The sequence below is a fragment of the Lactuca saligna genome, chromosome 5, assembly GCF_052625555.1.
Source record: "Lactuca saligna cultivar CGN05327 chromosome 5, ASM5262555v1, whole genome shotgun sequence".
Classification (NCBI taxonomy): Eukaryota; Viridiplantae; Streptophyta; class Magnoliopsida; order Asterales; family Asteraceae; genus Lactuca; species Lactuca saligna.
The window spans coordinates 173,439,904-173,455,464 of NC_136421.1; the positions used below are offsets into that span (position 1 = coordinate 173,439,904).

The 15,561-nt window shown below is 31.9% G+C and overlaps 1 protein-coding gene across 1 annotated transcript; it reads right to left on the reverse strand.

Moving 5' to 3' along the window:
• Positions 1-1,366: 1,366 nt before the first annotated feature.
• On the reverse strand, positions 1,367-6,371 carry LOC144997630 (protein MANNAN SYNTHESIS-RELATED 1-like). The gene is made up of 6 exons (XM_078957512.1): positions 6,076-6,371; positions 3,688-3,823; positions 3,433-3,506; positions 3,194-3,276; positions 2,082-2,655; positions 1,367-1,756 (listed from the first exon to the last, which is right to left on the reverse strand). Exons 1-6 carry the CDS (start codon positions 6,172-6,174, stop codon positions 1,490-1,492), a joined length of 1,233 nt encoding a protein of 410 aa, XP_078813638.1. The 5' UTR covers positions 6,175-6,371; the 3' UTR covers positions 1,367-1,489.
• Between the last annotated feature and the right edge of the window lie 9,190 nt (positions 6,372-15,561).

Here is a 15,561-nt window from a genome sequence, read left to right on the forward strand (position 1 = left end):
AAGATGCTAACAATAAACAAAAACAATAAATACATATATAAATGAATTAATTATCGATATTGTGGAGCCCCGGAGAGAAATTGAGATTAAAGACAAGTTTATTGTGGGCAAACAATAAATAAATATATAAATATACATAGTTTATTGTGGCCAAACAATAAACTATGTATATTTTTTTTAGTATAATAATTTTTATCGAAAAAAAACACATTGAATATTTATTTAAGGAAAAAAAATTATCAATTAATTTATATTAAACAAGCTAAAAAATAAAACAATAATAAAATAAAACAATGATTAAAACTCCATAAAAATCTAAAAAGTCACTAGGTTAAATTAAATATCAATATTCAAAAAAAAAAAAAAAAAAAATTACAAGGACAATAATATTGTCATATAATTATCATTTGACTATTTTTTTTATCACTACTTTATCCTAACCTAATTATTAATAATTACATTTTATTGTTAATTTTATTAATATTAATAATTTTAAACTTATGTTGTATTAAGATAAAAAACAATAATATTGTTTTTATAATATAATAATATAAGAAACATTAAAAAAATAAAATTCCAAATAAATCCTCATTAAATTTATCCTTGTCATAAACCCACAAACTTACTATATTTTTTTCCCATTTCCTTAAATCCATCTTTTTTATAGCATTAATTTTTTAACTAATTTTATTTTTTGTTAAACATAAGCCACAAACGTCATTTTTTAGACTTTTTATTTTATTTCCGTAAACCTAATATCATGAATTTTAATATATATATATATATATATATATATATATATATATATATATATATATATATATATATATGTTACTATCTAAAAGAAGTATAAAAGCACAATTTTTTTCTATGCCGGTTGATAAAAAATATTACCTCAAAAGAATATATATATGTATAGTTTCAAAAAAGTATGTATATGTATAGTTACAATATATTATAAAGTATAACTCAATAATTATGAGAGAGAGAGAGAGAGAGAGAGAGAGAGAGAGAGAGAGAGAGAGAGAGAGAGAGAGAGAGAGAGAGAGAGAGTCAATCAAAAATAGGTGTAGGTGTGTAATTTAAAAATCTTATAGAAGTTTATAGTAGACTGGTATGTCCACTAAATTGGTATGTTAAAAAAACCCTCCGATTATTGTGGCTATGGCCTATAAGTTCGGTTAATAATGTTTTTTTTTTGGTTGAGTTCATTTTTAATATCAAAATCAGTTCCCTTTTACTAGAATTATGAACACCATGTAGTGTTGATAGTTGATATTACATATGTTGTTTTCTTGTGCCTTGAGAGGCAGTTTAGTGGTAAACATAGTTGTACTTCACTTTATTTATCTTTTAGCCGTTCGATTAGAACTGCAAAACAACACCAAGCATAAAAACGATACTTCAACTACTAAACCTTTGATGTTCAACACACATACGACTAACATAAAGTCGTTTATTTCACATTTCATTACAACTTTATTTTTGTTTATTTACAGAAACAAGCGTATGCGGGGTGAGACCTCTTCGATATGTAAGAGGACATGTGATCCCGTGCCATGGTTGACTCTATCTGACTTGGCAGGAGAACCTCATGGTTGCTTGTAGCAATCCTGTTTCCAACAACATTTGCATAAAATAGACCGGATACTGCGGGCACAAACACATCACTGACAGAACATAAATGGAAGTCTATGATTTCACGTTCCAATCCTGATGAAAACTTCTGCTTCTCGGCTTCTTCCATTATCTCCTCCTAGTTTAAAATTCAAAAAATCATAAACAAGACAGTATTGGATGAAAAGAATGGAACAAATGAGACTGAACAAGTTTTGTAAGACTATTTTTTGATGACAAGAGTGAGAAAGGTTTTTATGTCTTCTACACAAATAAGATATCAAGAGCAGATCCTTGTCCTATCTTATTTCATTATTTTTTGGATAGGACATAAATAAACAATTTTTGTCAAATTGATATCAGTCAGAGTCCAACTGATAGCGATTAAAATCTAAAGCTTGTTTAAAATATGTCAAACACAATATGTGATGTCATGTTTAACAAAGTTAGTTGCAAGTTTGTACCTTTGTGAATATGTTGGTATATGAATCTTTTAACGCATCAAGCTCACGCCCCGACCTTGGTTGAGTCACATAAATGGTTGTATTTTTCTCATACCCGATCTTCCGAAGAAATTGTGTGATTTCCACTATGTTGTAGCAACTCTTCGTTCCTTCATTTCTTTCACCTCGACACACACTTGTTCCCATCTTCTCACTCTTGAAGTCAATTGCCATGAATTCTCCTTTTGGTTCACCACCTCGAAGCCGACTCACAATGGAGTCAACAACGTGTTGTAGTTCAGGCTTTAGATGGAGAGCCTCAAACATCGCCCAACATGAATACGGGCTCATATCCTTATCAACTTTACCTTCTCTAACATTTGATGATGGAAAATAGGTTATAACCCGCACGTTTGGTGTTGTTTGGAATAGAGGTTTGATATTTGTCTTGATGTAATTTCGATTAGCATTGTAAGGAACTTTTATGGTAATGGATTTTTGTCTTGATGATTCGGGATTCTTACGCCTTTCCACTTGAATTAAGCCGTTCATGCTTGTCATAAATTTCTCAACATCGTAAATTTCTTCGAAACTCCTGAAAGATATCAAACTAGAGGTGTAAGTCTAACCATCAACCATATGTTTTCACTCGATAAACAAACTCGATAAACAAACATATAATAGAGCAAAACTAATTTTAATATCGTTAAATTTATGTTATCGATGCTTACTACAAATTTCAACATTAAACAACTATTCAGAAAAGTGTCAGAGAACAAGTCGTTCATATGGATGTAACGTTGTTTCCACAAAATAAACACACTTAGGTGGAAACCAACTTCAATATCTTAGTGTTATGTTATTGAAATATACTATTATACTATGACTTTAAGCACAAAAAAACCATTAGCGCACTGAAATAAACTATCATTTTTTGTTGACAACAATTTGTTCTTATTGTTGTGCATCATTTCACACAATAAACAAATGCAAAACTAATTTAATATTTTTAAAATCATCTTATTGGCTTAAAGCCGAGAACATAGTTGTTGGATCCAACCAAACCGATGGACCATTTGTTGAACATGGCTAGACATAGTTTAAATGCTTTTGCATTATCAGTTGCGACTAACCTTTTTTCTCCTTGGTTCCCAATGATTTCCGGAAGCACGAGAGTTGCTCCAAGATGTTTAGCGACTAGCACTGCATTAGCGATCTGTGGAACCATTTAACATAAGTTATAACAAATAATATAAAACCGAAAACTTACAAAAGAGCAACACATTTAAGTGTTCAACTAGCTTTTTGCTAGTTTAATAGTAAAAAGTAACTGTTCTAAAAAAACTAGAAAACATTGCAAGGGAGGTTGAACCTGTGAAACATGGTACTCGGGGCCATTGGTTAACGAGAATGTAACAAAACCTCTCGAAGGCTCTTTTACTTTCTCTAGAATAAAACGAAACGACATAATCAGAACAAAAATCAAAATTATTATAAACATATTTTATCAAAAGAATAATTTTAGTGACTTATAGATATCGGTTATTCAACAACGGCTATTATTACAAAAACTCTACATTTTGTACATTTTGTTTCTTGTAAAGATTAAATGAATACGACTACTTACCTAGTAAAGAATTGTCCCAACAAAGTTTTTGCCGTTGACCATTGGTTTTTGATGCTTTATTATGAAGTTGAAGAAGACTATGCTTAGACATTTTCACGAAATCTTGTTCAACATTCGCTACCATGGGGACATCAAGCTGAGAAAAAAAAAAGATGAACATTACTACTGATTTGTATACTGTTAACATTATTTTATTATGATTTGTCTATAAAAGTGTGAAAATACATATTTTTTTTTGACAAAATTTAGAAAATAACACAGTTTTTGAATGACAATGTTTTCTTATAAACGTATTAACCGGAATATGAAAATATATTAACAGAGACCCTGTAAAAACAAAACTCATCTAATAACATGTAAAAATAAAGATTGCAATATAATGGATTCGAAACTTTAAACAAAATAAAAATAAAAATAAAGATTGCATGTCATATATTTTCTTAATTATTAAATCCAAAAAAGTACCAATCAAACATTTATAATTTGTACACGGTATATTTAAAAATACTATATTACAAATATATATATATATATATATATATATATATATATATATATATATGATATTGACGATTAAGTAATCTTTAATTAATTTGTTAAGTAAAATAAACAATTATTTTAATATAGATTTTCAAATACTTTTTTGTACATAAAATTATATGTTTTTTTGATAGATTAAAATCTGAGAGATTTAATATGATTTTTAAAAGTTAGAGATCATATTTTTCAAAATTGTTATTAGTATAGAAATTTTTATTTTCAAAATTTAAATTGAAATTGATTTAAAAAAAAATAAAAAATAATAAATATTATAGAAAAATATCATGTGTCAAACATTAACGCTAGAAAAAAAATATATAATATTTTTAGGTTTTATTTATTAGAATAAATAGACAGATATACAAAAAAGTACCAATTGCATATTTATAATTTATAGTTAAATTGGGTAAATCCAACGAAAAATGATGTGATTGTAAGATTATTTCCCTAACTACAAAAGGAAATTTAAGGCCAATAGGTGTACCATATCATTTCCTTTTATTTTTTATTATAAGATTTTATTTTATTATCCTCGCTGATAAAAAATGACGAGATTCTAAACTTCTCTCAATTTTTTAATATTAAAATAAATATAAATAATATATTAATATTATACTCTATTTATAGGATTAAAAATTATGAATTTTTATATATATATTTTTATAAACGAAATATATATATATATATATATATATATATATATATATATATATATATATATATATATATATATATATATATATATATATATATATATATATATATATATACACAACAAATTAAAAAGAAAAACCTACGTTGAAATTAACTATTACGTACATCAAACAACTTCTGACCCACGAGATGTTGTTCCCTAACCTCTCACTGCCACGTACATCACCTCCACCGCATGGTGCGGTGGAATATACGATCTTCGCCTAGTACATATTAATGCAACTATCTCTAGCTATATTGCCAATTATACACTAAAGTGATTTTTTACTTATTTATGTAATACCATTTTAGTTTGTATCCAATTTATATAATAAAATTGATCACTTTTACAAATTTATGCATTTATAAAGGTGAATGTATAATTTGTTTCGAAAGCTATTTTGTTATATAATTTAATAAGAAGATATATAAATATCATTCAACCTTTGAAAAGAATATAGAAATATAATAGCATATTTATCTATTTTAAAAAGAAAAATATGCAAGAAATTGTGTAATCTTTAGGGGTCACCTATAATTGCTTGAGAAAAAGTTCATGAATTACTCTACATAGTAACTATATAAAATCCTGCCTTTAAAAAAAGTTTATATCATTTTTTAAATCCTATCAAATCTAATTTATTAAAATTCTAAACATTTATCGATCTCTAGATACTTAAAAGATTTTTTTTTGTCAAGTTCAGTTTAATACAATATTCATGACTATTTATAGGAGAATATAACGGCATTTGAATTTAAATTCCCAGCCAAGTAAAAGATTTTATAGGAAGAGTATAAAGTAATGCAAATCAGGCTAAAAGTTTCATCATTAATTCGGAGAAGATATTGAAACTTTGACATAAGAAAAAGAAATTAAAGAATTTGAGATCCACGTATTGTGTTGAAAATATGTTGATCAATCAGTAGATTAAGTGATCAAAATCTGTGGTGGACAAAATAATAAATTTAGAAGTAAAATCAATAGGTGTTTAATTTATCAAGATATTCTAAAATAATATAGATGTACTCATGTACATGTTAGGTTTTTGAGTTGCTGATATGAAACATAAAGAAGATAGACCACATGATCCCCACAACATAAGTTTAGTAAATATATGAAAAGTTAATGGAACAGTTGATGTTCGATATACTTACCAAAACATCACCATCAAAATGATCTCTTTTGATCATGTTTCCAAGCATCATAAACATTGAAAATGTAAGAAAAGCTCCCATAATTTGCCTCACATCCATTGCTAAGTATCACTGCTTTTTTCAATCTTGAATTGAAAGAGGAAACAAATCTAAAAGAAACGATCAAAGCACAGTTTAAGCTTTAGAAGGCTTCTCCCCTTTTCTTTCTTCTATGAGTTGATAGCAATCTCTTTCTCATATATATATAAATGATATGTGAATTTACTTTTCTTTTTCTTTCGGTTCCATAAATAGAGAAAAATGGAGGAACACCGATTGAAAAAAAGGGAGGAAGTAGTAGAGAAAATAATATGGAAAGCTTAAATTTGGTATGCGGACAGCAAATACAGCTTGCAAGATTCATGAGCAAATTTGGATTTCTCTAAAATAGCCAAGGATCATTAAACTTTGCCAGGAATAACAGTTAGAGCTTTATTTCTGAATCGGTGAGGGGAGCCTTTGAATTTGAGATGATGTGATTGGATAATAACTGAGTTCGACACGCGTTTTCCAGCTCGATGACACATGTCCTAGTAGAAAATTACGTTCACGGACTTGAAAGTAGGCCTGCAGAAAATAACCGATACCCGAATAAATCGACCGACACGTTGATAATTCAGACGGTTCGGATTAATCGGATTTCAGGTAACTAGTAATCGGTTCACCCGATCTTATTTTGGTACCCGCTTTAGGTTCGGGTATAGGGTATGCATACATATAATCGGGTATACCCAATAACCCAATTAAGTTAAAAAAAATCATCTCATACAACCCTTACTTATGCCTGAAGTACCAAAGGGATTTTGGCCAAGAGGTATAGAAGTTTAGAAGTTGAAAGATAGTTATCACTTCAGCCAAATGTTGAAGGTTCAAGTCTCATTTAAGATACAACTTGTAGATTTAGGACTAATCGGTTTCCGATCCGATCCAAAAACTAGTTTAGATTAATACATATTTTTGACCAAACCGAATCGGTTTAGACCAGTGATAGGATCCAAACTGGTTCGAGATTTCAGATATATAACTGAATTAACCACTATGTCATAAATCGGATTGCCGAAAAACCAGTTCAAAATTGGTTTTGTTTTTTACCATTAAAAAACATGAATTTTTTATTTTTCTTAAATATCCGTTGGAATATGAGAAAGGACAGCTCTTTGGACATTTCCTACTTTTTTCACCATCTAAACAAATATAAATATATGCCACTTGTGTTTTCAACATAAACATTTATACACTTCTTTATGTTCAGTTAAAAATCTACAAAAATGAGTTTGAGAAATTCTACCGTTGCGGAAGGTTGAAAATCGGATAGCGTTGTGGAAAGTCTTATCAACCAATCGGAATAAGGAAGTGTAAGACAATTTTGATTTATACGAAATATCCACAATAAGGGAAAAAAGTCAATACAAAAAGTGGTGGTTGATTACAGTGTCAGATCCAAGATTTTTTTTTATAGGGGCACAAATTATAGTTTATATGATATGACCAAGTTAGGTCAAAGCAGCCATATAATCGGGTGGGTCAAGATAATTTGCTTTTTTAAGTCCAATTAGAAAAATATATAAATACTCATTTGATCACTTAACTAAGCTGAAGTTTTAAAATGCCACTTAACCTTTTATTTGTATTGAAAATGACTTATAACTTGCTTTGTATTGGAAATAACCATTATGACCAAATATAACCTGGAACTTGCTGACTTGGCCTACACAACCCCACATAGTAGTATATAAGCTCAAATTTGGTCACTTAACTCTCTGGTTTGTGCTTATTTGGCTACTTAACTAAGTTTTAAAATATAAGAATATCACCTAACTTTTTATTTGTTCTAGAAATAGTTACTATGATCAGGTATAACCCGTAATATACTCACTCGACCTACACCTTACGACATGGTAGTATACCTTGATTAATTAGTCTTATTTGGAAGTTCAATGTGGTAATTGACCTTGAACCAAATTTGATTATCATTAAAGAAAAACTATTCTCTTTGTTTTCCAAAAGTTTCAACGGGAGGAAGTTTCAAATCCATGAAAGGCAAGAATTTCAAGGAGCGGTTCTCCAAGTTAAAACTTAAACTTAGCTAAGAGATCAAATGAGCAAATGAGAAAGTTAAGTGACCAAATTCAACCTTAATCCAAAATTTAATAAAGTGATTAACCAAATTCTTTTTACGAATAACATATAACAATTACAAAAAATCTTATCAAATTAAAGTATAAAACTAGTCGGTTAACAGTTAAATCTAATAGATTAATACATGTAATAGAATCTATTTTGCTTAATTTCTTTACATAAAAATAATATACTTTAGTATTATATTATATGTACTTCTCTGATCCAAAATTCGCACTTTGAGAAATTGGCGTACAACTTCTCTTAGAAGTTCTAGGATAATTCGTAGATGTTGACCGTGTTCTTTCTCGGTTCGTGAGTATATTAATTTGTCATCGATTAATACAATCACGAACTTGTCCAAGTAAGGTTTGCTGACACATTTCATAAGATCCATAAAGACTGTTGGGGCATTGGTTAGCGAATGACATTACCAGGTTTGCTGACACATTTCATAAGATCCATAAAGGCTGCTAATCCTCTGGAAATACGTTAGGGAAATCGCATACCTGGGGTACGTCCTTGATTTCTTTTTTCTCATTCCTTTTATCTATGACGTGGGCCAAGAAAACACATTACTTTTTATGAAGGTACTTCACTGCTTTCATACAAGAGCTAATTTGAAGGTTTTTGCTAGGTTTATCCCCGTAGATAATTGTAACATCCCGATGTGAGGTACTCTCAAATTTAAACCCTTTAATTCATTTATATTGCATTTGGTCACAAAGTTCAAGAAATGTATGCAGAAGGGCTTGAAGGGCATTGTTGTAATTAGAAGCGTTCAGAGTACACCATGCATGTGTGGTGTACACTGAGCGTACTATAACACACCCTAGTATGTTGGGCACACATCAATGTACGTTAGGCGTACTTGCTAAAAGAGAAAAACCCTAATTTTCAGGGTTTATCTGGTATTTAAGCATCCTTGTGGCCTCATTTCCCTTCACCTTATCAGCCTCCACCCTCTCATTCGTGTTTGGAGCCCTAGTTCTCCTTGAGAAACCATTTCTAGCCTAAAAGTGTGTGTTTGTGTTCTTAGAATAAGAAGGAAGGAAGCCAAGCTCATCTTTGGAGAGTTAAACACTTTGGATCTGGGATTTACTCTTCATTTGCAACACTTCAAAGGTATAAAGCTTACAACTTGACCTTTCAATCATGTGGATATAAAAATGGGTGTTTTAGTGATACTTTTTGGTCAATGTCTTATCTTGAGCATGGCATGTTCTTGACAATTTGAGTTGTCCTTTCAGACCCTAGGAGGGGTCCTAAGTCATAAAAATGACGTCCCAATGGTTAGTTTTGCTCTATTCATCTTGTAGAAGGTCTTAATGTATTAAGACCTTGATTTAAGCACTTAATGGGCATGTAAAGTCATAAAGTTAGAAACTTTATGACTTTAGAGTGTATTTTAGACTTGGATCTGAAATATGGACGTAAGTGCTTAAGCCATTAAGCACTTATTGTGTTTTGAAGGTTGCGACAGTACACCCTGTGAATAAGGTCAACCACCCTAATGGTGGTCAAGTGCGAGGATTTGGAGTATGCTCAGCGTGACTTTGGAGTATGCCCTGCATACTTACACCGGGTCAATCCAGTTGAGTTGACTCGACTGGGTTGACTCAGTTGACTTAGTGGGTTTTGACCAGTTGACTTTGACCTTAACCAAGTTTAACCTTAAGGGTATTTTGGGTATTTGATGAAAATTGGTCATTTGGTGGGAATAGAAAGGTTTCATGTTTTCTCATGATTTTTAGTGTTGTTTCCTTACTATCTAAGAGAATTCCCATTCTGTCAAACTAATTATTTAAGCCAATAACTCTTTTCTTAGCTTCTGGTGCTGCAACTTCTCCGGATCCTAATGTTAAATCCGAAGTCGAGTTGCCTTTTTTACTTTGGGCCTCCCCCACTTGGGTTTGAACCCTCACTTTTCTCGTTACATATAACCAATCAAATCCCAGAATGGCTTTGTCTCTACGATTGGTAGTTTTATTTCTGCTTGAAAGAAATTTCTGATTGTCATGACGACTGTAATATTTTCAACGTAGTATTGCTTCTTGTGCTTATAATCTTCTTGTAAGACACAACGTAGTCCGATCAAGATCATGACAAGTGCTTATATTGTTCTACCAACATACATGTGTACCAGATGGTATATGAGGGTCATAATATTAGTAGCAACAACGGTTATTGAACTAAATATTTTCTCTTCCTCCTTTCTAAGACGATTAACCTCGTCGTGCTCTTCTTGATCATAATTAGGGTAACTGGATACCAACGTACTACTGGTTGGGTTTTGAGCACTATAACACTTCCTAAGTGCACATGCAACCCTAAATGCTTTGGATCTATGTTTTCTCTAATTATACATGCATTTTCTTTTTCCAAATCATTCACCCTAGCTATCATAGAATTGAAGCTATATAATAAAACATAGTTTGGATGCTTACCTCTAGAGTAGGGTAGAGTTCTTGACCTTTGGAAGCTTGAGCACCTCAAGTGTGATGCCTCTAATGGTTCACAAACACCAATATGCAAAAGGTAGCTCTAAGAGAATAAGTTAATCATCTCAAATGTAGGTGCAACCGATTTTGGTGTATGGAGGGTTCTATTTATAGTTGTGGCAAGTGCTAGGGTTACACTTTGTAAACCCTAATGATCCATGACTTTCCACATTCCTATTCTCCATGGGTTTAACCTCCATGGACTATCTATGGGTTATCTTATTGGTTAGCCCATCTACATAATCATAGATCACTAGCCCATACTACAAGAGTCATTGATTTACATAATCAATCCCTCCATATTTAATTAGTCTCTTTTGACCATAAAATTAATTCCAAATTAATTTTTGGACAATACTAATTAAGTAACCATATTAATATATTATATTTATAATATATTAATAAACCGTAAATATCATTATTCTAAAAAAACCATCCTAGCAAATTGCACCAGTGAAGGCAACCCAAAAGGACCATGCTACTATCGGGTCAAGTACATACGAGTTATAGTTATGGGCTTAGACACCAAATCCAACAGTCTCCTACTTGGATAAGTCTAATAACTATAGGTGCCTATGTGACTTCAGGATCCGACTTAACAATCGTAAGCTTCCAAACACCGCTGTCATCTCTAACCCAGTCAGTGACACATCCTTTAGATAAGGGATTATATACTCCTCTGATCTCAAAATACCAGCTGGACAAATACATGGAACAATGCCATACTTATTGTCCAACAGTTTGTTTCTCGATTTTCGATTTGTCTGACATAGAACATAACTCAACGCATCAATTTAGTTCTGACCGGGCCCGACACCTTAGTTAAAACAGAATCATCGAAGGGCCCAAGATATCACTTTTAATCCCCTTAGTATAGAGGGAACAGATAAACTTCGACATTATATGCTTGTACTAACTACTCATTAAATCATTTACAACGACACATTTTATAACATCAAGTTACTGACCGACTAACGACCCTCCACCGGTCAAGGAAGTGGTGGGTGCGAGTGGACACCCATTAAACTGCAATTTTATAGGCAATAACCTTATACACCCCTTATAGATCGGCTTTGTGAATGAGGCCTACTAATGGTAAGATGACTTGCTATTACACACACACACACACATATATATATATATATATATATATATATATATATATATATATATATATATATATATATATATATATATATATATTCACTTATAATATTATAATAGTATAAGGGTTGAATTTTAACTTTTAAAATTCTAAGGGCTTAATTTGGAATTAAAGTATTCATGAAAAAAAATCAAATTCCAAAACTTGAGGACAAGTTTTGAACAATTCAAAAACTTTTCAATTCTATAACTTATATGTTTAAAGTAGTTTTAATTCAAAAAACTCTTCAAGTTCCATAATTTGAGGACAACTTATAGAAGACTTTAAACTATTAAAAGAATATGACTTTTCTTTATTCATAACCTATGGAAATATTTATGAGTTTTATGAATCTTAAATGTGACTTTTCATATAACTTGAGGACAAGTTACAAAAACAGATTTTAGAACCAACTCTTAGATTAATTTGGATTGAAAATAACAATTTCAAATAAATTTTCTATTAATCTAAGCAACTCATAAGAACAATATAATTCAATCAAACTTTTTCATGTAATTAGCCTAACCATTAAACTAATACAAAACATGAATCTATTGACAATTATCTTTGAAATTGGATTAGCATGAACATTACTACATCAAAAACAAGTTTACAAGTTGAAAAAAAGCTTAGGGTAATGTGTCACACCCCCAAATCGGAACGGCGGAAACGTTCGGGGGAGGATGACTTCATGTGGTAACGTAACAATTGAATACATAGTAAAGAAAACAACATAACCATCATATATATAATTCAAAGTTTACATTGTTTAAAAGGTACACGTTCAAAACCAATTACAATATGATGCCAAAATATGAATTTAAACTAGCGCCGCAGCGTCCCTTCTTCAAAAGTTGTTTGTTACCTGCAATTACGGAATTCCTGGGACATACAAGTAGTTTTGAAAGAGTAGATCAACAGTTAAGCTGGCGAGTTTCATAAGTATTAAATGACAATGTTCGAATGAGCTTAAAATGAAATGGTTTGTTTTTGTTTGTTGGCTCCTAGAAAATCCCATATTCTCTACTGGTATAAATGTAGCCTTCTATCAAGACCAACGTTTGTTTCTAGAAAATTTATGTTTTTCCGTATGTGGGTAGTGGTTTAGAAGTTCCAAAATTTTATCACGATAAGGTTTTTCATGCCTTAAGTAGTTAATTAATGTACGTATAAAATTGCCAATACGTTTGAAAAACCCCGTAAATCAATGTGTTTTTGATACTCCATGTGAGTTTTATAACCAAGCTATTTGACTAGAAATGCTTATATACAACGTTCTTCAGGCGTTGGAATGTTCTGACGTTGGTCACCCCAAATGGTGTACTGTAGCTAACAGTCAGGGCGCGGGGTTGTCAATCCCGTATAGATCTATATACAAACACCACGCTCCCCCTCCAAGAGATTATGGTATATAATACAGGACTTGAAATGTGTACTCGAACGTACGTGAAGTTTAATGTCTCACAAAACTTAGTATAAAATAGATTTACGTGTGAAAATGTTCGTTTGTTCTTGTATATGAAAGTAACTTCTTGAAACAGTATTTCTAGTATGTAAAAGTTCGTGATGTTCTCATAAAACTATACCTATTATAGTTTTTTAAAAGTGTGTCTCGTTTGTATAGTAATCCCTAGTGAAATGCTCACTTGTTATGAAAAGTATAATTTTTGTAGTGCCAAAGATGGACACATATACATAAAATATAAGCAGCGTGTTTGATTTACATATATACATAAATCATTTCTTACTTCAAAAGATAAGATGTTATCGTGGTATATTTTGCATACGAAAGTTTCCCTATAATAGTTATAAATCACATATGATTCCATTGATAAAAAGTGTATAATGAAACTTTATATAACATACGGTAATAATCGTGTGTTTTAATTGTATCCCCCCTAAAAGCATATAAAAGTATTTATAAAACATTTAAAAGTGTGGATTATAGGGGTATGAACTCACTTGAAAGATCGAAGAAGGCGAGATGAAAACCGAGCAGAATTTCGACTCGAGAAAGCGGATTTTCTTGGGATTCTCGGGAGCACAAACGACCTTCGGGACTTGAGCAAGGAAACCGGGGTTTCGGGATAGCAAGAGCATGGAAAACGAGGCAAAAACGCAAGAAAGTTGAGAGAAATTGAGCCATTTCTTCGGAACCCTCGCATCCCTTTTATAGGGGGTGGGAACCGCCTCGGTACGTTGGGCGTACGCGTGCGTCATGCGTGACTGCCTCCTCGACTGCCTCCGAGCTTCGGATGGGACGGGGCATAGCCTCGCATAGGGGCGATGTGGACGATCCGATGCCTAGTCCTCGAGTACGCTGGGCGTAACTCGGATCGGCCTGGTGACTCCTCCTTCGGATAATACCGAAATTTAATATAAATTTATATTTTTATTATTTAATAAACTTCAAAAATTCATATCTTCTTCATTCGAACTCCGTTTTCGACGTTCTTTATATCTACGCTCTACAACTTTCGTTTAGATTCCGTCGACAAATTTTGAAATTATTTTTATTATTTATTTTTAAAAGGTTGCGGTAAGAAAATTTCGTTAGCAATTGATAACTTCATTATCTAACGTCTGTTTTTGCCAGACTTTTTACCGTTGAAAGACCATTGTTGAAACCTTCGATTCTTATTTAGGTCATTCCAGCCAAAAGTCGCTCGATCTCTGTTTCGAGTTTTTAGCTGTCTGTCGCTAATCTGAACTTGGAAAATTTATAACTTCCTTAAACGAAGTTAGATTTGGGCGTTCGTTTTACGTACGATCACGGTTTAATGACATCTAACATAGTAGGTAATTAATTAGAGACTTTTGGACATTTTATTTTCGAAGTTAATTTCATTATAACAAAAGTGGTTACAATACTTGACCTTTTAGGTCGTTACATAGAGTTGAAATATCGGGTTGTCACATAATGTTCCTAGTCCAATTCCAGCCAAAACAGTCGAAGATATGTTGTCTGGGGGTCCAACTCGTTGAGTGCATGAACCAAATCGACGAGTTGGATCGTTTTGAACACTTTTAAGGCTTGTACTCGTTGAGTCACCTAATGGACTCGCCGATTCAGTTGCCCAGACACAAAAAAACTTCGATTATTAAGCAGATTTTGAGAGTATAACAAGAAAACAAGCCTAGGCTCTGATACCACTATTGGGTTTTGAGCATTCTAACACTCCTATGGTGTACATGCAACCCTAAATACCTTGGATCTATGTTTTCTCTATTATACATGCAAATATCAATATTCCAATGTATTACCCTAACTAGCATACAATCTTTGATACTTAGAGTAATAAAATAGATAGAATACATACCTTCTTGATGTAGCTTGACTCCATGAAGCTTGAGAGCCTAGTGCCCCAAGTGTGACACCTCAAATAGTTCACACAACATCATCAACACTTGGAATAACCATGAGAAGAAGACACTCATGCTCAAATCGGCTAGCCCTCATATATGTATCACTAGTGCCAATTTCTTGAGCTAAAGGGGTCCTTATATAGTGTGCACATTAGGGTTACACCATGTAACCCATGACAGTTTAAGGTAATGATTCTAGTCTATTTCCAGCAGCAAAACTCGAAATTTTGCACACAGGGGATCCTACTCGCTGAGTGCAAGAACCTACTCAACGAGTAGGATGCATTTTCACTTTGACTTGTCGAGTCCCCCATGGAC

What these genes read in the sequence shown, in the direction of transcription:
- LOC144997630 (XM_078957512.1), bottom strand. Translation starts at nt 6,174, where the DNA reads ATGGATGTGAGGCAAATTATGGGAGCTTTTCTTACATTTTCAATGTTT. An exon ending in CCGAGTACCATGTTTCACAG is followed by an intron (nt 3,277 to 3,432) that starts GTTCAACCTCCC and finishes ATGGTTCCACAG; the next exon opens with ATCGCTAATGCAGTGCTAGT. An exon ending in GGGAACCAAGGAGAAAAAAG is followed by an intron (nt 2,656 to 3,193) that starts GTTAGTCGCAAC and finishes GATATCTTTCAG; the next exon opens with GAGTTTCGAAGAAATTTACG.